At 47.5% G+C, this 22182-nt stretch overlaps 2 protein-coding genes and 2 gene segments (V, D, J or C); all 4 read right to left on the reverse strand.

Moving 5' to 3' along the window:
- Positions 1–22182, reverse strand: part of LOC104674945 — a 381543-nt gene that overhangs the window by 62587 nt on the left and 296774 nt on the right.
- The window catches only part of LOC104674944, a 340994-nt gene that overhangs the window by 53396 nt on the left and 265416 nt on the right, over positions 1–22182 (reverse strand).
- LOC104674903 (trypsin-1-like) lies at positions 6480–10114 on the reverse strand. Its single transcript, XM_030932092.1, has 5 exons — positions 10037–10114; positions 8850–9009; positions 7541–7794; positions 7004–7140; positions 6480–6688 (listed from the first exon to the last, which is right to left on the reverse strand). Exons 1-5 carry the CDS (start codon positions 10074–10076, stop codon positions 6536–6538), a joined length of 744 nt encoding a protein of 247 aa, XP_030787952.1. The 5' UTR covers positions 10077–10114; the 3' UTR covers positions 6480–6535.
- LOC104675858 (putative trypsin-6) lies at positions 17110–20744 on the reverse strand. Its single transcript, XM_010380513.2, has 5 exons — positions 20662–20744; positions 19470–19629; positions 18156–18409; positions 17621–17757; positions 17110–17314 (listed from the first exon to the last, which is right to left on the reverse strand). Exons 1-5 carry the CDS (start codon positions 20699–20701, stop codon positions 17162–17164), a joined length of 744 nt encoding a protein of 247 aa, XP_010378815.2. The 5' UTR covers positions 20702–20744; the 3' UTR covers positions 17110–17161.

The raw sequence follows: 22182 nt of genomic DNA on the forward strand, positions 1-22182 counted from the left end.
GATGCTTCTCTCCAGTCAGGGTGCGGGCATGTCAAATCCAAGACTTTGGGCACAAGAATTCCAACACTAAGGGATAAGGGGAAGGGAGACTCCCATTCCATTGGATTCTGGGCTTCCAGATGGCTCTCCTTCCTACCAAGACTTAAGGATGGGAAGTGTTGCAAAGAAGAAGGGGGCACACGTTATGTAGGAACTTACTCAGTGCATCTGGAGGATGGAAAACCAATGGCATATCCTCCCCTTCTTCAATGTGAAGACATTTTCTGTGTCATGTGCATCCTGTCATAGGTTCTTTTAATGCAGCCTTACTGGTGCCCTGGCAACCTGCACCCAGGGTGATACAAACTGACCCACCTGCTTTGGGCTGACAGCCTGAACCAGAATGACAAGCCCCTGTCAGATGTCAGAGTTTGGACCACAGTAAATCTGGGTTATGATCTGATCTGAGAATCAGCAGTAGGTAGAGATTTGAGCACATGGTAAATGGGTCTCATATTGGGTTCAGTAAGAAAGATGTGGAGGGGTGAGTCTAGAATTTTCTGTCTTAGATGCAGTGAGATTATGCTGGGCTCAGTACAAAGTGAATCTTCCCAGAGAATACCTTGATGTGGGCCCTACCAAGGCTACTAAGACACAGTTGAGTAATTGACTAAGGCACAACTTGGCCAGAGCAGTGTGGAGATAGAGATGCTGTCTCTGCTGAAGTCTAACGATGTAAGGGAAGAAGGAGCTTCCTTATGAGGGTGCTTTCCGTTCTCAGCAAGTCTGAGCTCAGGTTTGTGATGGGCAGGAGTGAGCAGAGTTCAAGGTTGAGTTGTTTGAAAGGTAAAAGAAGCAGGGATGTTCTGGAGACAGTGAACAAAATGAGCAAAGCTCAGAAACTTGGTGTTGAAATTGGACATGGCTGGGGGCTAGAGGGAGGAAGCAAATGGAAACCAGAGAGAGTTGGAAAAAATGCCAAATTGGGGCCGGTGGAGTTCAGAGGACACACAGAGATCCTTCAGGTTTAGCTCCTGGCATGGCTGCCAAGCTAGCTTTCCCACAGCCAGGAGACCCACTGCTCGGAGACCCCCTCTCCACCCCGTACCTTCTCTAATCACTGATGCGCTCATACATAACACTGCTAACCTTAGATGGTGCATGGTGTCTGACTACTTTACAAGAGTTTTCATATAAGCAACAGTGGTACATTGCTTTTCATTTATGCTGAGTTTCACAGTTGAACTTCCCACAAACATGCTATTTGTGATATGTGCAGAGCGAACTTATTTCCATTTATAGAGGAAGACAATGAGGTTCAGAAGGATTCTGTCTTGCCCAAGAATACAGAACTTGCCAGAGCTGATCGTAAGGCCAACAAGCCATGGAGTGCATTGTGAAGTGTGGGAATTGCTGCAGGTGGCATCTAAAAGGAGATTTATTGAGGATCAAGACAGAGGTCCCCAGAGGACCAACTGTACATCTGATTCCTTCCTGTTGCTGTTCTTCCTGGCAGAAATAGATGATTGAATTCATCTTTCTCCTGGCACCATGTGTCAGAGCCTTACCTTGCCATAGTTCCAGACCCATCTAGGCCATGACTACCATGTAGATGACACAGCTCTCTGCTCATGAATAACTGGCCAAGCCTGAGGTAGCCTGGTTTTGGAGCATTGATAATATGGGCTTTTCCTGTATTGTCCCTAAGCATGTTGTTTCATTTTTTCCCCTTGTCATGGGGTCTTCACAGAACTCCTGCCTTAGAGGATAAGGAGAGACTCTTGCTCTAGCAACCGTAGACACTAGTGTGCACTAAACAGGGATGCGAACCTTGGTAGAAGATGGAAAATTGTTTTGGAAAAGGGGATTTTTGGATCAGTGCTTGTGTCTCTGACTCTGCGTCTGAAACGGAACACCTAAGAATATGAGGATTTTCTGTATCTAGAGCTTGAAGACTAGCCTTCTCTGTATTTTGCACTCTTCCTTAAATGATCACAGTATAGTCTGAGGTCAGCTTTCTTCAAAAGGAATGACCTTACAGGCAGAGCAGATAGCTATAGGTGGAGACCTTTACCTCATATTGTAGACTCACATGTGTAGGATAGGCTCAGATCCAGCTACCCATGCTCAATTTGGAGGATATGGCATTCTTGGTACTGTTCACTCTGAACTAGAGATTTCTTTGTCTACTTCTCTAAGACATCTTTCTGGCTTGTGTTTAGTGCTTAGCACACCAAGCCACTGTCCTTCAATTATGATAACACTGAATCATTTCTGTGTGCTTACTATATAGCACGTAACTTCCTATACAGCATGTAACTCATATAAGTTAAGAATGTTTTTTTCACTTTATCATCACAACCACTTATGGGATTCCCCATTTTACAGATGATCACATGAGCTTTCTGGAGGTGAAGTGACTCTCCCATCTCCCAGAGCAGCAGCTCCCAACCAGTGCTGGCCCTGCCTGCATTCAAGACCTTGGAAAAGCAACCAGAACCAGAAAGAACCACGAGAGAAGCTTTCAATGACTTTCAGCCACTTTGTCGCCCTTTTATTCTCTTCTCCTCTCCTGCATTTTTCCCTATCTGCTGGTACCGTTCGGGATGTGGATGCCTGTCCCCACACAAAAACACTTGGGATTTTTTTCTGATACTGCAATTCATCCCAATTTTCCCCCATTTAAAATTAGATCTCACCTACTTGTTTGGGTCAGATTGATGTGTGTTTTAAAATCTCCAAGGAAGGAGGCAAGGATTGTGCCCTCAGATGATTATTGGTGAAGGGAATTTATGCTTCATTTCAGTTTAAGAGAATGTTGCTGTGTCTCTGCCTAGGACAGGCAGCCCATTGTGGCCCTGGGTGATGAGGGAGGCCCACAGAGACCCAGGGTTTGTGACCTGTGGCTGCCAGTGTCTGCAGAGCCAGAATTGAGCTAATCCCGTGACAGGATGGGCACTGATGGGCAGTTGTATGGTTGGTTGCTATCGGGCTTCTTGATCTCTCAAATTCTAGGTGACAAGATCATGCATGCTTGAGGGACCCTTCCCAGCAGGCTCTGGGGGCTACAAACTGGTTGAGGTGTGGAATGTCATACTACTTTACCTTTGGTTTTTCTATGAAAACCAAACAACGAAAGACAGATGAATTCAAGAACTCTACCAGTGTGCAGGCAATGATTCTGTTCGGGAAAAGGGAGGCTTGTGGCTCTTCCCCACATTGGCCTTGAAAAAGCTTGGCTGCAGGGTGACTATTATTAAAATGTCAAAAAAATGGAAGATGCTGTTGAGGCTGCAGAGGATAGGGAACGTGTGTACACTGTTGGCCCGAGTGTAAATTAGTTCATGGAAAAAGTAATGCAGAAAGCACTTTGGAGATTTCTGAAATAATTTAAAACAGAACTATGATTCCACTCAGCATTCCTTTACTGGGCATTTACCCAAAGGAAAATAATTGTTCTGCCAAAAAGACTTGCTCTTGCATATCGGTAACAGCATTATTCACCATAGCAAAGCCATGGAATCAACCTAGGTGGCCATCAGCGGTAGACTGGAGAAAGGAAATGTGGTACATATACACCGTGGAATACTATGCAGCCATGAAAAGAATGAAATCATGTTATTTGCAGCAATATGGTTGGAGCTGGAGACCATAATCCTAAGCAAATTAACATAGGAACGGAAAACCAAATATCACGTTCTCATCTATAAGTGCGAGCTGAGCATTGGGTATACATGAGTATAAAGATGGGAAGAGTAGACACTGCAACTATTAGAGGGAAGAGAGAAGGAGGGTGGAAAGGGTGAAAAACTACCTATTGGGCACTATGCTCACTGCCTGAGTGATGAGATCATTTGTGCCCCAAACCTCAACATCACACAATATACCCATGTAACGAACCTGCACATGTACCCCCTGAATCTAAAATAAAAGTAGAAATTATTATTTTTTTTAAATGGGTCCTGGGCCAGTAGCAGGGGCTCATGCCTGTAATCCCAACACTTTGGATTACTGGAGGTCAGGACAACAAAACCAACCTGGCCAATATGGTGAAACCCTGTTTCTACCAAGAATACAAAAAAAAAATTAGCTGGTCATGGTGGCAGGTGCCTGTAATCCCAGGTACTTGGGAGGCTGAGTCACTTAAACCCAGGAGGCAGAGGCTGTAGTGAGGAGAGACCACGCCACGGCATTCCAGCCTGGCTGTGGTGATTCAGAAGGAGATGTTTTGTGTGAAGGCTGAGGTGGGGGCTCTTCAGAGTCTCTGTGGGAAGGAGGGCATAAGCCGTGGTGGTGGACAGAGTTGCAGCTTTCTGCTTCTTTGCCCTATTGTCTGGACCCACAGGTGAACAGTACCAGCCTCCATCCCGACCACACGCTCTGGGACCTTCACATCTCACGGTTCCTTGTGAGCAAATGGACTTGGAAAGCTGTGTGGCCTGAGAACATGCAACCACATAACCTGCCTCTCACTCAGTATTTTGTCTTGGATTTTGAATAAGCATTTTTTTGCTTGTTAGGTGTTTTTGTTGTTGTTGGTGGTGGTTTATTTTACACTGATCACTTGGAAGAAATCCCATGGTTATCTGTGATTTTCATGCCCTGTTTCTGCTGACAACTCTTCTGAGTGGGGTGGCTCACTCTCCTGTGTAAAGAGTCTACGTGGCCCAGGTAGGAGGTGGAAGCAGGCGTCTGGAGGCCATTGGGATCCTTATGTCTGTCTCTTGGCTCAGGTAACCAGCTGGGCTTTGATAGGAATGATCTGAATGGAGACAGAAAAGAGTGGAAACTAACACTCCCCGCCCAGTCCTGTTTATATGAAGCCTTTGGTTCTTCCCTTGACTCTTGAGTGATGATGACATTCAGATGGGACACTGACATTATGGTAAGAAAGGGAAAAAGTGTAAGTTTCTTCTCTATCTGTCTACTGTATATATTTCTCCATAAGCAGACAAACTCAAGGCTGCAAGGTGAACTAGGGTCTGCGTTTGGATTCCATAAAAACCAAATCCGTGTTGAACAAACTAATGTTTTTATGCAGTGACTTTCTGGGTAAACCGTGTGTATCTGTCCATTGTGTGTGAGCGCTGAGCCCTGTTTTCCTCTGAACGTAGTAAGTGGTAGCCGTCTCCTCACATGAATCACACATGTGGAGCACAGGTGACCCTCTTAAGGTAATTGATCTGACACATTTACTGTTTACCAAACAAGTGTCTGATGTATACTTGGGTGTATTCCACAGCATGTGGACTGCGGTCCCCTGTGCTTGCCAGGAATGCTGTGCTCCATGTAGAGGTTTTACTCTACTCATCACTGTGGTTTGCGTGCTCCTCCGTGGACACTTGGAAACCTGTCCTCTGTTCCCTGTAACTGGAAGTATGCTCTGAACTTGTCTGTCTCCCTTGGCTGTTCTTGGCCCTTGGTACCAGCACTCTGGGGTGTCCACAAGCACTTGGGACAGAAGGTGAAGGTGAAATTTTAAAGAAAAGCTTGCTTGGATCATCAGTGACAACCTTGACAAGCTACAGCCCGAATATGGGTCCTCTCAGAATTGTCAGGAGGAGGTTTTGCAGGTGCCACAGGTGCCACGGGCCCTGCCTCCCTCTGCTGTGTCCAGTGGTTGCAAGCCAGCCAATGTGTGGTCAGAGTGGCTGGATAGTGTCACAGCCTTCAGATGTCTTTCCTTCCACCTTTTTAAAAGAGTTCCAAATCACTCACTTGAAGTGTTTCAATGGCAAGCAAGTTTTATGAAAAGGAATCCTTCCTCAGTTAATTGATCAAATGGGTGAATCCTGAACCTCTCTAGTTTCCTTCCCTGGTCAGAGTGGGGAGCTGGTGTTGGCTGTGGGATTCACTGCAGTGCCCTACCCCAAAGGCAAAGAAGACGAAAATGAAGAGTGCAGAGTTGGCCTTGATTCCCAAGTCACAGTCAGGCTCCCGCTGTGGTAGGCCGGACATCTCTCTAGCTGCTCACAGAGATGGAATGAGGGAATTGAGGGAAGAGTTAGGGGGCCATGGAGATTTACTTGAGTCTGATTTTCCAGGTGAATGGGAAGGGGGGCTTTGTACAGGGTTTGTTGCTGACACATTCTTGGTAGAGGCACGTCATCACCAATGGCATTTGTCGTTGTTGTATGTTAGCAATAAGATTCAGCTGGTCCGATGTTTTGGGCCACCTTGAAGATGCTGACACATTTTCTGTGCTGTGATTGTTCTGAAGACAGAGTAGCTCTAACCACTGTGAGAAGCCCAAATAAAAATCAATACCCCCCGCCAAAGACCACCTTTCTGAAACACACTTTTCTCTAGAAAACAGTGCCCCCCTTTCTCCCAAGCTTCTTATTTTTGGATTCCATCTCTTTGTGTGTGCTAATCTAGTGTACCATGGAACACATTTTGGGAGCTGGGGGCTCTGCTTACCTTTAAGGGGGACTGTCGTGTCTGACCTGAGATTGGAGGATGCTTTCCAGTGTGAAGGAGTGTGAGGGAACAGGCACAGACACAGTGAGAACAGGGTCATTTTATTGGTATAGAGACTGCAGAGGGACCGGGGGCTTTAGCTGTTGGCAGCTATGGTGTTCTTAATCCAGGTCAAATAGTTGTAGACCTTGGTGTAGACTCCAGGCTTGTTCTTCTGGGCACAGCCATTGCCCCAGGAGACAATGCCTTGGAGCTGTCCATTGCAGACCAGAGGGCCACCAGAGTCACCCTGGGGTGAAGAAGGTACAAGTTGTATGGAGAGATGGAGGAGGAATATAGCTATATTTACTCTGAACCTTAAAAGACCCCTTTCCAGCTAGCTCTGTGGCTCCACGTCCTTCTCACGGTGGCCCATTCTCTGTTCTTCCTAAGCAGACAGCATGCAGCCCAAGAAGTCAGGAAGACAGGGAGCCTTCCTGACTTCTCACTGGGGGCACTGCAGGGAGCATCCTTAGCCCCACCACCTTGGGAGTTCAAATCTTTTTCTCGGGTGGGGCCTGGGTATCAGTGGGAGCCTCAGCATGGGAAGGGTTGTCCAAATCACCTGGCAAGAATCCTTGCCTCCCTCAAGGAAGCCGGCACAGAACATGTTGCTGGTAATCTTTCCAGGGTAGGAGGCTTCACACTTAGCCTGGGTCAGCACAGGAGCTTCCAGGCACTGCAGCTCATCTGGGTAGTCGGCTGTGAGGATCAGGAAGAGATCAAAGAAAGTCGAAATGTGGGTCAGGCTTTAGAAAGAGACAATAATCTACGATGGAACATTGAAGAGGAACATTGCCTCTGGGGAGGACTCCAAAACATAAGTCCTGGAAAGGGATTCTGGTTTTAGTTTCCAGAATGATCACTGTTGAAACCCTCCAAGACGTGGTCATTGCAAGTTCTCCATTTGTCCTGTCTTTTGATTTTAGGAGTCAAGTCCTTGAGACTTTACATCCTCTGGTGCCCTGTGCAGAGCCTGTGTATTATGGGCACTAGAAATGCGTCTTAACCCTGGAGGCGAGAGGATTTAAGTCAAGGGGCATGCTTCATTCTGGAAATTGTGAGGATGGAGGGAAGTAGAAGGACAAAGGATGCCACTCACCACCAGAGCTCAGAGTGTTGCCCCAGCCAGAGATGAGGCACTTGGCACCAGCAGCTGGAGCGGCGGTAGGAAGAGAGATCGTGGACACGCGGGCATTGATGACGGCAGCTGAGGAGAGCTTGATCAGCAGGATGTCATTGTTCAGAGTATTGCTGTTATAATTGGGGTGGCGGATGATCTTGGCTGCATTGATGAACTGCTCATTCCCCTCCTGGACTTCAATGTTGTGCTCTCCCAGTCTCACCTGGATGCGGCTGATGGACAGGCAAGGCATGGTGAAGACCTTCTCTCACAGCCGGGACACCCATCCCACCTTCCCCAGGGTCCTTAAGCTCCCTGCTCATGGACAGCTCTGGAGGGATCAGGTGGGCTGTGTAGCCATATCACATGGGCAGTAGAGGGATGTGGGTCAGTGCAGGCGTGAGACCCAGGACCTTTCTGCTTCAGAGGTTGGTGGTAGTAGGGTTGGGAAGAGTCAAAGGGATCCCACCGAAGGCTGCTACGCAACCAGCCTTCCCAGTCTCTTTCCCACAATCTCTACAGTCACTAGCACTGTGGGCACAAGGAGCTCCTTGTAGTTTTCCCAGCATTCTTCACCCCAGACCTGTGCTAACTGCGCATGGTGCCTGTTCCTCCCTCCCTTTTTGGCCTGGTGAGCACCACCCTTCTGTGTAATCTAATGCAAGCTTAGCCATAGCATTAGCATCTCCTGGGAACTTGTTAGAAATGTACATTCTTGGTCCTTACCCCCACCTACTGATCAGAACCTTGGGGGTGGAACCCAGTGATTTCTGCCTTAACAAGCCTGCAGGTGTTTCTGGTGCATACTCAGGTTTGAGAGTTCTTTGTCTAGGCAGAGTTTCTCAGCTCTGTCTGTGCACTCTACAGTTACCAGAAGTAGAGTGTTATATACTGAGATATTCACACCCTCTTTCTGAAAATTTTGAGTTAATCACCCTGGGATGGGACACAGGCATTAGTATTTTTGAACTCTTTCTTAGGTGGCTTTAATGTGTAGCTAACCAGCAAAAGGTACTTGCCTGCTTTTCTCACTAGCTCTGACCACACCAAGATCATCCCTGCCTGCTTTTATGACCACAACCCTTGCTGTTTCATGGATTTGCCTGGGTGTGAGAGGTTTCTGTCTTGTGTTCACTCTCTGCTCTGGACAGTCAGCTGCTGCCAACAAGTTTTCTTCTCCACCATCTCTCCCATCCATCTTACCCAACCTCAGTATTTCTCTGGGCTGAAGCCATGCTCCACCAGGCAGCCTGGCTGGGAGCTTTGCCATCGGGGGCCCCACACTTACGTCTTGTAGCAGTGAGCTGCTGACACCACCCACTGTTTGTTAATGAGGGAGCCACCACAGAAGTGGTAGCCAGAATTCAGGGACACCTGGTAGGGGACAGAATTCTTCCCACAGGTGTAGCCCCCAACGATCTTGTCATCATCGTCAAAGGGGGCAGCAACTGGAGTGGAGACGGGAAGGGAGAAGGCAAGTCAGTAGCATGTTAGGGGTGCTGCTCCCAGCCTGCAGTTGCTTCCTTCTAATTAGAAATGGTTCACAAGCACAGTGAGGCTAGGCAAGGGAGGGAGCGCAGCCACCCTTGGTGAGCATCACTGGATGTGTCTCCCAAGTCTCTGTGTCTCCAGGGCACGTAGCAAGGTACCCAGTGGGGGCTCAGACCTCTGCTGGGGTCACCAGGCTGAGGTCACAAGGAATATCCTCACAATGCTTTCAGTGGGATAGGAGTTGGCATGTGGTTGCCTCACCCACTGAGTGCTTCTCTCTTTTATTCATGAGCTGTTTGAGCTTCTCCTGGCTATTTGAGTCCTGGATTGTCAGGATACTTTGGCCAAGCTTGGACCCTGGGCTGTGGACACTTGCCATGACCCGCTTCCCCCATAGCTCAGATCTGTGCAGTTAGGGCCGCGTTTAGGGCAGCCCCCAGGTTCACTTCGAGAGAACAAGGGTGGATGTTGTTATTGGCCAATAGTATAACAATTCTTAACTTTGGCTGTATACCTGGAAATATTAAGAATCACCTGGGATGCTTAAAAGCCCAGAACACAATCTGCACCCCAGATAAATGAAGTTAGAATGTCTAGAGCTGAGTCTCTGGCATGAGTAATTTTTCAACCTCCCCAGGTGCATTCGAGGTTAAGAGCAGCTCTAGTGGTGCTCTTGTGGTGCTGTCGGAGCCAAGTCTGAAGCCTGCTGCTTCATTTCGTGGTCCTGCCCCACCTGACCTCCTTTCCTAGCTTTTCCAACCACAGCTCGGATAGAGATGAATGAGAGTGGTGGGAGTGAAATCAGGGAGAAGTTGAAACAGGAGGGCCTTAAAGACAGCCCAGACAGGATGGGAAGTAGAGATGCCATATGGAAGAAATAGAATATCAGAGCACAGTCAAAAGGGCAGAGGTAGCAAGAATGGAAGGGCATGTGCCTGCCAGGAAATGGTGTGCGTGGAGCCTGAGGCAGGGCGTGATACTCACCAGCAGCTCCCACAAAGGTAAGGATCAGGAGTGGATTCATGGTGGTAGAAAGTGCCTGACTGGTGGTGGAGGACCCATCTTTATACCTCCCGAGGATCAGGAGAGGAGGTGTCTGTGAGGTGAAGGTCACCGCTCCTTCCAGCACAAACACACCTGCAGCTTTCCCCTTCCCAGGGTCTTGCATCAGCTTGGCTATGTTTGGCCACTCTGTGGGTTTGTGATTTAAAAGTGATAAGGAAACTTGCCTTCTGAGAGCAGAGAGGGTGATTGGCTGTTTCCTGCAAGCATGGTGGGATATGAAAGACAGGGAAAGCCAAGTCCCGGATCACAGAGCTGGGCTTTCCTAGGCCCAGGAGATGAGGCTTAGAAGGAGGGAGAATGACCTCGTTATTTAGGAATCCTTTTATCTATTGGGGATGTATTTAATGTTCTTAATGAAGGACAAGCGTTGGTAGCAAGCTTGGCTTTTCAGTGTCCTGGAGCCCCCAAGAGAGGAGCAAAGTCTTATCTAAGGCTCATTCCTGTGAAAGTGAAGATGCTTCTCTCCCGTCAGGGTGTGGGCATGTCAAATCCAAGACTTTGGGAACAAGAATTCCAACACTAAGGGATAAGGAGAAGGGAGACTCGCATTTCATAGGATTCTGGGCTTCCAGATGGCTCTCTTTCCTACCAAGGCTTAAGGATCGGAAGTGTTGCAAAGAAGGAGGGGCACAGGTTAGTTAGGAACTTGCTCAGTGCATCTGGAGGATGGAAAACCAATGGCACACTCCTCCCCTTCTTCAATGTGAAGACATTTGTCTGTCTCATGTGCATCCTGTCATAAGTTCTTTTCATGCAGCCTCACGGTTGCCCTGGCAACCTGCACTCAGGGTGATGCAAACTGACCCACCTGGTCAGGGCTGTCAGCCTGAACCACAATGGCATGCCAGAGTTTCGACCATGGTAAATCTGGGTTATGATCTGATCTGAGAATCAGTAGTAGGTAGAGATTACATGGTAAATGGGTCACATATTGGGTTCAATAACGAAGATGTGGAAGGGTGCGTCTAGAATTTTCTGTCTTAGATGCTGTGAGATTATGCTGTGCTCAGTACAAAGTGAATCTTCCCAGATAATATCCTGATTTGGGCCCTAGCAAGGTTGCTAAGACACAGTTGTGTAATTGACTGAGGCACAACTTGGCCAGAGCAGTGTGGAGATGGAGATGCTGTCTCCGTCAAGTCTAATGATGTAAGAAAAGAAGAAGCTTCCTTATGAGGGTGCTTTCCCTTCTTAGCAACTCAGAGCTCAGGTTGGTGATGGGCAGGAGTGAGCAGAGTTCATGTTTGAATTATTTGAAAGGTAAAAGAAGGAGGGATGTTCTGGAGATAGTGAACAAAATGAGAAAAGCTCAGAAACTTGGTGTTGAAATTGGACATGGCCAGGGGATAGAGGGAGGAAGCAAATGGAAACCAGAGGGAATTGGAAAAAATGCCAAAGTGGGGCCCATGGAGTTGAGAGGACACACAGAGTACCTTCGAGTTCAGCTCCTGCCATGGCTGCCGAGCCAGCTTCCCCACAGCCAGGAGACCCACTGCTCAGAGACACCCTCTCCACCTCGTACCTCCTCTAATCACGGATGGGCTCATACCTAACACTGCTATATTTAGATGGTGCATGGTGCCTGACAGCTTTAGAAGAGTTTTCACATAAGCAACTGTGGTGCATTGTTTTCATTTTGGTGACTTTCAGTTTAACTTCCCACAGACATGCTAATTGTGATTTGTGCAGAGCAAAAGTGTTTCCATTTATAGAGGAAGACAATGAGATTCAGAAGGATTCTGTCTTGCTAAGAATACAGATCTTGGCAGAGCTGATCATAAGACCAACAAGCCGTGGAGTGCATTGTGAAGTGTGGGAATTGCTGCAGGTGGCATCTAAAAGGCAATTTATTGAGGATCAAGATAGAGGTCCCCAGAGGACAAACTACATCTGATTCCTTCCTGGTGCTTTTCTTCTTGGCATAACTAGATGATTGAATTCATCTTTCTCCTGGCACCTTGTCTCAGAGCCTTACCTTGCCACAGTTCCAGAGCCATCCAGGCTATGACTGCTATGTAGATGACACACCTCTCTGCTCATGAATAACTGGCCTAGCCTGAGGTAACCAGGTTTTGGAGCATTGATAATATGGACTTTTCCTGTGTTGTCCCTAAGCATGTTGTTTCATTTTGCCCCCTTGTCATGGGGTCTTCACAGAACTCCTGCCTTAGAGGATAAGGAGAGACTCTTGCTCTAGCAAGTGTAGACACGACACCAGTGTGCACTAAACAGGGAGGTGAACCTTGGTAGAAGATGGAAAATGTGTTTGGAAAAGGGGATTTTTGGATCAGGTGCTTGTGCTCTGACTCTCTCTCTGAAAGGAAACACCCCAGAATATGAGGATTTCTGTATCTAGAGCTTGAAGACTAGCCTTCTCCAGAATTTTGCGCTCTTCCTTAAATGATCACAGTATAGTCTGAGGTCAGCTTTCTTCAAAAAGGAATGACCTTATAGTTAGAGAAGACAGCTATAGGTGGAGACTGTTACCCCGTACTATAGCCTGAGATGTGTAGGACAGGCTCAGATCCAGCTGCCCAAGCACAATTTGGAGGACATGTCATTCTGGGTCCTGTTCATTCTGAACTATAGATTTCTTTGTCTACTCCAATACATCTTTCTGTCTTGTGGTTACTGCTTAGCACACCAAACCACTGACCTTCACTTATGGTAACAGTGAATCATATCTGTGTGCTTACTATATACCATGTAACTTACTATACAGCAGGTAACTCATATAAGTTAAGAATTTTTTTTTCATTTTATTATCACAATTACCTTGGGATTTTACATTTTAGAGATGATCAAATGATCATTTTACAGATGATCAAATGAGCTTTCTGGAGGTGCAGTGATTCTTCCATCTCCCAGAGCAGCAGCTCCCAGTCAGAGCCGGCCCTGCCTGAACTCATACCTTGGCAAAGCAACCAGAGCCAGAAAGAACCATGGGAGAAGCTTTCAATGACTTTCAGCCACTTTGTCCCCCTTTTTTTCTCGTTTCCTCTCCTGCATTTTTCTCCATGTCCAGGTACAGTTCTGGATGTGGATGCCTGTACCAACACAAAAACACTTGAGATTCATTCCTAATACCACAATTCATCTCGCTATTCGCCCCCTGCCTTTAAAATCAGATCTCACATACCTGCTTGGGTCAGAGAGATGTGTTTTTTAAAATCCCCTAGGAAGGAGGCAGGGACTGTGCCCTCAGATGATTATTGGTGAAGGGAATTTATGCTTCATTTCAGTTTAAGAAAATGTTGCTGTGTCTCTGCCTAGGACAGGCAGCCCATTGTGGCCCTGGGTGATGAGGGAAGTCCACAGAGACCAAGGGTTTGTGACCTGTGGCTGCCAGTGTCTGCAGAGCCAGAATTGAGCTAATCCCTTGAAAGGATGGGTGCTGATGGGCAGGTGTATGGTCGGTTTATATGGGGCTTGTTGATCTGTCAAATTCCAGGTGACAAGATCAATGCATGCTTGACGGACTCCTTTCCCAGCAGGCTCTGGTGGCTGCAACGTGGTTCAGGTGTGGAAGGTCATACTACTTTGCCTTTGGTTTTTCTTTGAAAAACAAACAATGAAAGACAGATGAAAACAAGAATTTTACCAGTGGGCAGGCAGGAATTCTCTTCTGGAAAAGGGATATTTGTGGCTCCTCCCCATGTTGGCCTTGAAAGAGCTTGGTTTTGGAGTGGCTATTATTAAGATGTCAAAAAAATAGAAGATGCTGGTGAGGCTGCAGAGGAAAGGGAACACTTATACACTGTTGGCCAGAGTGTAAATTAGTTCATGGAAAAATTAATGCAGAAAGCAGTTTGGAGTTTTCTGAAATAATTTAAAACAGAACTAGCATTCCACAGCAATTCCTTTAGTGGCCTTTTATCCAAAGGAAAATAATTTTTTCTGCCAAAAAGACACATGGTCTTGCATATCTGTCACAGCACTATTCACAATACAAAGCCATGGAATCAATCTAGGTGGCCATCAGCAGTAGAATGGATAAAGGAAATGTGGTACATATACGCCGTGGAATACTATGCAGCCAAGAAAAGAATGAAATCATGTCCTTTGCAGAAACATGGATGGAGCTGAAGACCATAATCCTAAGCAAATTAACATAGGAACAGAAAGCCAAATATCAGGTTCTCACTTATAAGTTTGAGCTGAGCATTGGGTACACATGAATGTAAAGATGGGAACTGTAGACACTGCAACTACTAGAGGGAAGAGAGAAGGAGGGTGGAAAGGGCTGAAAAACTACCTATTGGGTACTATACTCACTGCCTGAGTGATGAGATCATTTGTGCCCCAAAGCTCAGGATCACACAATATACCCATGTAACAATTCTGCACATGTAGCCGCTGAATCTAAAATGAAAGTTGAAATTATTATTATTTTTTTTAAATGGGGCCTGGACCAGAAGTGGTGGCTCATGCCTATAATCCCAACACTTTGGATCACTTGAGTTCAGGAGTTCAAAACCAGCCTGGACAACATGGTGAAATCATGTCACTACTTAAAAAAAAAAAAAAAAATTAGCTGGGCATGGTGGTGCGTGACTATAATCCCAGCTACTTGGGAGGCTGAATCACATCAACCCTGGAGGCAGAGGTTGTAGTGAGCAGAGACCCTGCCACGGCACTCCAGTCTGGCTGTAGTTGAGCCAGAAGGAGATGTTTTGTGTGAAGGCTGAGGTGGGGGCTCTTCAGAGTTTCTGTGAGAAGGAGGCCCTATGCTGTGGCGGTGGACAGAGTTGTGGCTTTCTGCTTCTTTGGCCTTTGGTCTGGACCCACAGGTGAACGATTCCAGCCTCGATCCCGAGCACACACTCTGGAGACCTTCACATCTCATGGTTCCATGTGAGCAAATGGACTGAGAAAGCTGTGTGACCTGAGAAAATGCAACCCCATTGCCTGGCTCTCACACAGCATTTTCTCTTGCATTTAGAATAAGCATTTTTTTTTTTTTTTTTTTTTTTGCTTATTTTGTATTTTTGGTGGTGGTGGTAGTAGTGGTTTATTTTACACTGAACATTTGGAAGAAATGTCGTGGTTACCTGTGATTTTCATGCCCTGTTTCTGCTGGCAACCCTTCTGAGTGGGGTGACTCACTTTTCTGTGTAAAGAGTCTAAGTCGCCCAGGTAGGAGGTGGAAGCAGCCGTCTAGAAGGCCACTGGGATCCTTATGTCTGTCTCTTGGCTTCAGGTAACCAGCTGGGCTTTGAAAGCAATGATCTGAATGGAGACAGAAAATAATGCAAACTAACACTCCCCACACAGCCCAGCCCTGTTTATACGAAGCATTTGGTTCTTCCCTTGACTCTTGAGTGACGATGATATTCAGACAAGGCATTGACATTATGGTAAGAAAGGGAAAAAAATGTATGTATCTGTTTTGTCTATCTATCTACTGTATATGTATCTCTACAAGCAGACAAAACCAAGGCTGTAAAGTGAACTAGGGTCTGCATTTGGACTCCATAAAAATAAAATCCATGTTGAACAAAGTGATGTTTATATGCAGTGAATTTCTGGGTAACCCAGGTTATCTGTCCATTTTGTGTGAGCCCTGAGCCCTGTTTTCCTCTGAAGATAGTGAGTGGTAGCCGTCTCCTCACACAAACCACACATCTGGAGCACAGATGGCCCTCTCGAGGTAATTGATCGTACACATTTACTGTTTACCAAACAAGTGGCTGATGCATACATGGGTGTATTCCACAGCAAGTGGACTGCAGTCCCCTGTGTTTGCCAGGAATGCTGTGCTCCATGTAGAGGTTTTACTCTACTCATCACTGCAATTTGCATGCTGCTCCGTGGACACTTGGAGGCCTGTGCTGTGTTCCCTGTAACAGGAAATGTGCTCTGAACTTGTCTGTCTCCCTTGGCTGCTCCTGGCCCTTGAAACCAGCTCCAGGGGTGTCCACAACCACTTGGGACAGAAGGTGAAGGTAGAATTTCAAAGAGAAGCTTGCTTGGATCTTCGGTGACAAACTTGGATGAGTAACGGCCCCAACATGGGCCCTCTCAGAATTGCCAGTAGGAGGCTTTGGTGGGTGCCACAGGTGCCATGTGGCCTGCCTCCCTCTGCCGTGTCCAGTGGGTGCAAGCCAGCCAACGTGTGTCCAGAGTGGTTGGATGGTGTCACAGCCCTCAGATGTCTTTCCTTCCACCTTTTATAAAGAGTCCCAAGTAACCTGTAGTGTTTCAAAGGCAAGCAAGTTTTATGAAAAGGAATCCTTCCTCAGTTGATTGATCATATGGGTGAATCCTGACCCTCTCTAGTTTCATTCCCTGGTTGGAGTGGGGAGCAGTTTGTAGCTGTGGGATTCACTGCAGCGTCCTACCTCAAAGGCAAAGAAGATGAAAATGAAGAGTGCAGAGCTGGGCTTGATTCCCAAGTCACAGTCAGGCTCCCGCTATGGTAGGCCGGACATCTCTCTAGCCTGCTCACAGAGATGGAACTAGGGAATTGAGGGAAGAGTTAGGGGTCAGGGAGATTTACTTGAGTCTGATTTTCCAGGTGAATGAGAAGGGAGGGCTTGGTCGAGGGTTTGGTGCCTAAACATTCCTGGGAGAAGCACATCATTACCAACAGCATTTGTCATTATTGTTGTATGTTAGCAATAAGATTCAGCTGGTCAGATTTTTTGGACCACCTTGAAAATGCTGACACATTTTCTGTGCTGTGATTGTGCTGAAGGCAGAGTAGCTCTAACCACTGTGAGAACCCAAATAAAAATCAATACCCCCCGCCAAAGACCACCTTTCTGAAACACACGTTTCTCTAGAAACAGTAACAAAGCCCCTCTTTCTCTGAAGCTTCTTGTTATTTTTGGATTCCATTTCTTTTTATGTGCCAATCTAGTGTACCATGCAACACATTTTGGGAGCTGGGGGCTCTGCTTACATTTAAGGGAGACAGCCCTGTTTGACCTGAGAGTGGAGGATGCTTTCCAGTGTGAAGGAGTGTGAGGCAGTAGGCACAGACACAGACAATGAGAGAAGGGTCACTTTATTGGTACTGAGACTGCAGAGGGCCTGGGAGCTTTAGCTGTTGGCAGCTATGGTGTCCTTAATCCAGTCCACATAGTTGTAGACCTTGGTGTAGACTCCAGGCCTCCTCTTCAGGGCACAGCCATAGCCCCAGGAGACAACACCTTGGAGCTGCCCATTGCAGACCACAGGGCCACCAGAGTCACCCTGGGTTGAAGAAGGGACAGGTTGTATGGAGAGAGAGATGGAGGAGGAATATAGCTACGTTCACTCTGAACCTTAAAAGACCCCTTTCCAGCTAGCTCTGTGCCTCCACATCCTTCTATGGTGGTGGCCCATTCTCTGTTCTTCCTAAGCAGTCAGCATGCAGCCCAAGGGAGCCTTCCTCACTTATCCATGGGCTCACTGCAAGGAGCCTCCTCAACCCTGCTACATTGGGAGTTCCAATCTTTTTCCCAGATGGGGCCTGGGTATCAGTGGGAGCCTCAGCATGGGAAGGGTTGTTCAAATCACCTGGCAGGAATCCTTGCCTCCTTCAAGGAAGCCCACACAGAACATGTTGCTGGTAATCCGGAAAGGGTAGGAGAGTTTACACTTAGCCTGGGTCAGCACAGGAGCGTCCAGGCACTGCAGCTCGTCTGGGTAGTCAGCTGTGAGGATCAGGAAGAGAACAAAGAAAGCTGAAATATGGGTCAGGCCAGAGAAGGAGACAATAATCTAGGATGGAACATTGAAGAGGAACACTGCCCCTGGAGAGGACTCCAAAACATAATTCCTGGCAAGGGACTCTGGCTTTTAGTTCCCAGAATGATCATTGTTGAACCTAAGACATGATCATAGCAAGTTCTCCATTTGTCCTGTCTCTTGATTTTAGGAGCCAAGTCCTTGAGACTTTGCGTCTCTCTGGTGTCCAGTGCAGAGCCTGTGTGTAACGGGCACTGGAAATGTGTCTTAACCCTGGAGGTGACAGGTTTTAAGTTAAGGGGCATGGTTTGTTCTGGAAATTGTGAGGATGGAGTGAAGTAGAAGGGCGAAGGGTCCCACTCACCACCAGAGCTCAGAGTGTTGCCCCAGCCGGAGATGAGGCACTCGGTGCCAGCATCTGGAGGGGCGTTGGGCAGAGAGATGGTGGACACGTAGTCATTGATGACGGCAGGCGTGGAGAGCTTGATCAGCATGATGTCATTGTTCAGAGTATTCCCGTTGTATTTGGGGTGGCGGATGATCTGGGTTGCATTGATGAACTGCTCATTCCCCTCCAGGACTTCGATGTTGTGCTCTCCCAGTCTCACTTCGATGTGGCTGATGGGCAGGGCAGGCATGGTAAAGACCTTCTCTCATAGCCACGGCACCCTTCCCACCATACCCAGGGTCCTTAAGCTCCCTGCTCATGGTCTGCTCTGTAGACATGGGGTGTGATGTGTGGCCATATCTCATGGGCAGGAGAGCAGTGTGGGTCAGTGCAGGTGTGAGACCCAGAACATTTCTGCTTCAGAGGTTTGTGGTAGTGGGGTGGGGAAGAGTCAAAGGGATCCCAGAGGAGGCTGCTCCTCAACCAGCCTTCCTAGCCTCTTTCCCACAGTCTCCACAGTCACTACCACTGTGGGCACAAGGAGCTCCTTGTAATTTTCCCAGCATTATTCACCCCAGGCCTTTGCTAACTGCACATAGTGACTTCCTCTCTTCCTTTTTGGCCTGGTGAGCAACACACTTCTCTGTATTCTAATCCAAGGGTAACCATAGCATTAGAATCTCCTGGGAACTTGTTAGAAATGTAAATTCTTCATCCTTACCCCCATCTACTGATCAGAACCTTGGGGATGGTACCCAGTGATTTCTGCCTTAACAAGTTTGTAGGTGGTTCTGGTGCATACTCAGGTTTGAGAGTTCTTGTTGTAGGCAGTGTTTCTCAGCTCTGTCTATACACTCTACAGTTACCAAGGTAGAGTGTGAAATACTCACTGACATTCACAACCTCTTCCTGAAAATTTTGTGTTAATTGCCCTGGGATAGGACACAGGCTTCAGTATTAAAAAAAAAAAAAACTCTTTCTTAGGTGGCTTTAATGTGTGGCTAACCAGCAAAAGGTACATCCCTGCTTTTCTCACTAGCTCTGAGCACCCCAAGATCATCACTGAGTGCTTTTATGACCACAGCCCTTGCTGTTTCATGGATTTACCTTGGTGTGAGACGTTCCTGTCTTGTGTTCACTCTGGTCTGCAGAGTCAGCTGCTGCCAACAAGTTTTCTTCTCCACCACCTCTCCCATATATCTCACCCAACCTCAGTATTTGCCTGGGCTGAAGCCATGCTCTCCCAGGCAGCCTGGCTGGGAGTTTTGCAGTGAGGCGCCCCACACTTACGGCTTGTAGCAGTGACCGGCTGAAACCACCCACTGTTCGCTGATGAGGGAGCCACCACAGAAGTGGTAGCCAGAATTCAGGGACACCTGGTAGGGGACAGAATTCTCCTCACAGGTATAGCCCCCAACAATCTTGTCATCATCATGAAATGGGGCAGCCACTGGAGTGGAGATGGGAAGGGAGAAGGCAAGTCAGTAGCATGTTAGGGGTGGTGCTCCCAGCCTGCAGTTGCTTCCTTCTCATTAGAAATCCTTAAGAAGCACAGTGAGGCTACGCAAGGGAGGGATGGCTGCCACCCCTGGTGAGCATCACTGGAAGTGGCTCCCAAGTCTCTGTGTCTCCAGGGCACATTGCTAGGTACCCTGTGGGTGTTCAGATCTCTCCTGGGGTCACCAGGCTGAGGTCGCAAGGAATTTCCTCACAATACTTCCAGTGGGACAGGAGTTGTTGGGATGTGGTTGTCTCACCCACTAAGTGCTTCTCTCTTTGTTCATCAGCTGTGTACTTCTCCTGGCTTTTGGAGCCCTGGCTTGTCAGGATAATTTGACCAAGCTAGGAAAACGCCCTGGCTGCGCAGACCTGACCATGACCAGATTCCCTCATAGCTCAGAACTGTGGAGTCAGGGCAGATTTGAGGGCAGCCCCCAGGCTCACTTTGACAGAACAAAGGTAGACATTGTTATTGGCCAATAGGACAGCAATTCTTAACCTTGGCTGCATGCCTTGAAATGTTACAAATCATCTGGGATGCTTAAAAACCCAGAACATAGGTTGAACCCCAGACAAATGAATTTAGAATTTCTAGAGCTGAGTCTCTGGCATGAGTAATTTTTCAACCTCTCCAGGTGCATTCGAGGTTAAGAGCAGCTATAGTAGTGCTATTCTCCTGCTGTCAGAGCCAAGCCTGAAGCCTGCTGTTTCATTTCATGGTCCAGCCCCACCTGGCCTCCCTTCTCAGCTTCTCCATTCACGTGTTGGATATGGATGAATGACAGTGGTGGGAGTGAAATTAGGGAGAAGTTGAAACAGGTGAGTCTTAAAGCGAGCCCAAGGGGGATGGGAAGTAGAGATGCCAGATGGAGGAAACAGAATATCGGAGTAAAGTCAAAAGAGAAGAGGCAGCAAGAAGGGAAAGACTTGTGTCAGCCAGGAAAGGGTGTGGGTGGGGCCTGAGGCAGGGCATGATACTCACCAGCAGCTCCCACAAAGGTAAGGATCAGGAATGGATTCATGGTGGTAAAAAGTTCCTGACTGGTGGTGGAGAAGCCACCTTTATACCCCCCGAGGATGGGGAGAGGAGGTGTCTGTGAGGTGAAGGTCACCGCTCCTCTCAGCACAAACACACCTGCAGCTTTCCCCTTCCCAGGGTCTTGCATCAGCTCAGCTATGTTTGGCCACTCTGTGTGTTTGTGATTCACAGGTGATAAGGAAACTTGCCTTCTGAGAGCAGAGAGGGAGACCGGCTGTTTCCTGCAAGGATGCTGGGGTGGGGAAAACAGGGAAAGCCAAGTCCCGGATCACACAGCTGGGCTTTCTTAGGCGGAGGAGATGATGGTTAGAAGGAAGGAGAGTGGCCTGGCTGTTTAGGAGTCTTTTTGACTACTGGGGATGTATTGAATGTACTTAAGGAAGGACAAGCGTTGGTAACAAGCTTGGCTTTTGAGAGTCCTGGCTCCCCCAAGAGAGGAGGAAAGTCTTATCTAAGGCTCATTCCTGTGAAAATGAAGATGCTTCTCTCCAGTCAGGGTGCGGGCATGTCAAATCCAAGACTTTGGGAACAAGAATTCCAACACTAAGGGATAAGGAGAAGGGAGACTCGCATTCCATTGGATTCTGGGCTTCCAGATGGCTCTCCTTCCTACCAAGGCTTAGGGATGGGAGGTGTTTCAAAGAAGAAGGGGGCACAGCTTAGGTAGGAGCTTACTCAGTGCATCTGGAGGATGGAAAACCAGTGGTGCACTCCTCCCCGTCTACAATGTGAAGATATTTGTCTCTCTCATATGTATCCTGTCGTAGGTTCTTTTTATACAGCCTCATGGTTGCCCTGGCAACCTGCACTCAGGGTGATGCAAACTGACCCACCTGCTCGGGGCTAACAGCCTGAACCAGAATGACATGCCCCGGATCAGATGTCAGAGTTTGGAACATGGTAAATCTGGGTTATGATCTGATCTTAGAATCAGCAGTAGGTAGAGATTTGAGCACATGTTAAATGGGTCACACGTTGGATTCAATGATGGAAATTTGGAGGGGTGGATCTAGAATTTTCTTAGATGCAGTGAGATTATACAGGGCTCAGTAGAAAGTGAATCTTTCCAGAGAATATCCTGATTTGGGCCCTACCAAGGCTACTAAACACAGTTGTGTAATTGACTGAGGTACAACCTGGCCAGAGCAGTGTGGAGATGGGAATGCTGTCTCTGCGCAAGTCTAATGATGTAAGGAAAGAAGGAGCTTCCTTATGAGGGTGCTTTCCCTTCTCAGCAACTCAGAGCTCAGGTTGGTGATGGGCAGGAGTGAGCAGAGTTCAAGTCTGAATTGTTTGAAAGGTAAAAGTATCAGGGATGTTCTAGAGACAGTGAACCAAATGAGAAAAGATCAGAGACTTGGTAATGAAATTGGACATGGCCAGGGGATAGAGGGAGGAAGCAAATGGAAACCAGAGAGAATTGGAAAAATTGCCTAAGTGGTGTCTGTGGAGTTGAGAGGACAC

Source organism: Rhinopithecus roxellana, chromosome 6, assembly GCF_007565055.1.
Source record: "Rhinopithecus roxellana isolate Shanxi Qingling chromosome 6, ASM756505v1, whole genome shotgun sequence".
Taxonomy (NCBI): Eukaryota; Metazoa; Chordata; class Mammalia; order Primates; family Cercopithecidae; genus Rhinopithecus; species Rhinopithecus roxellana.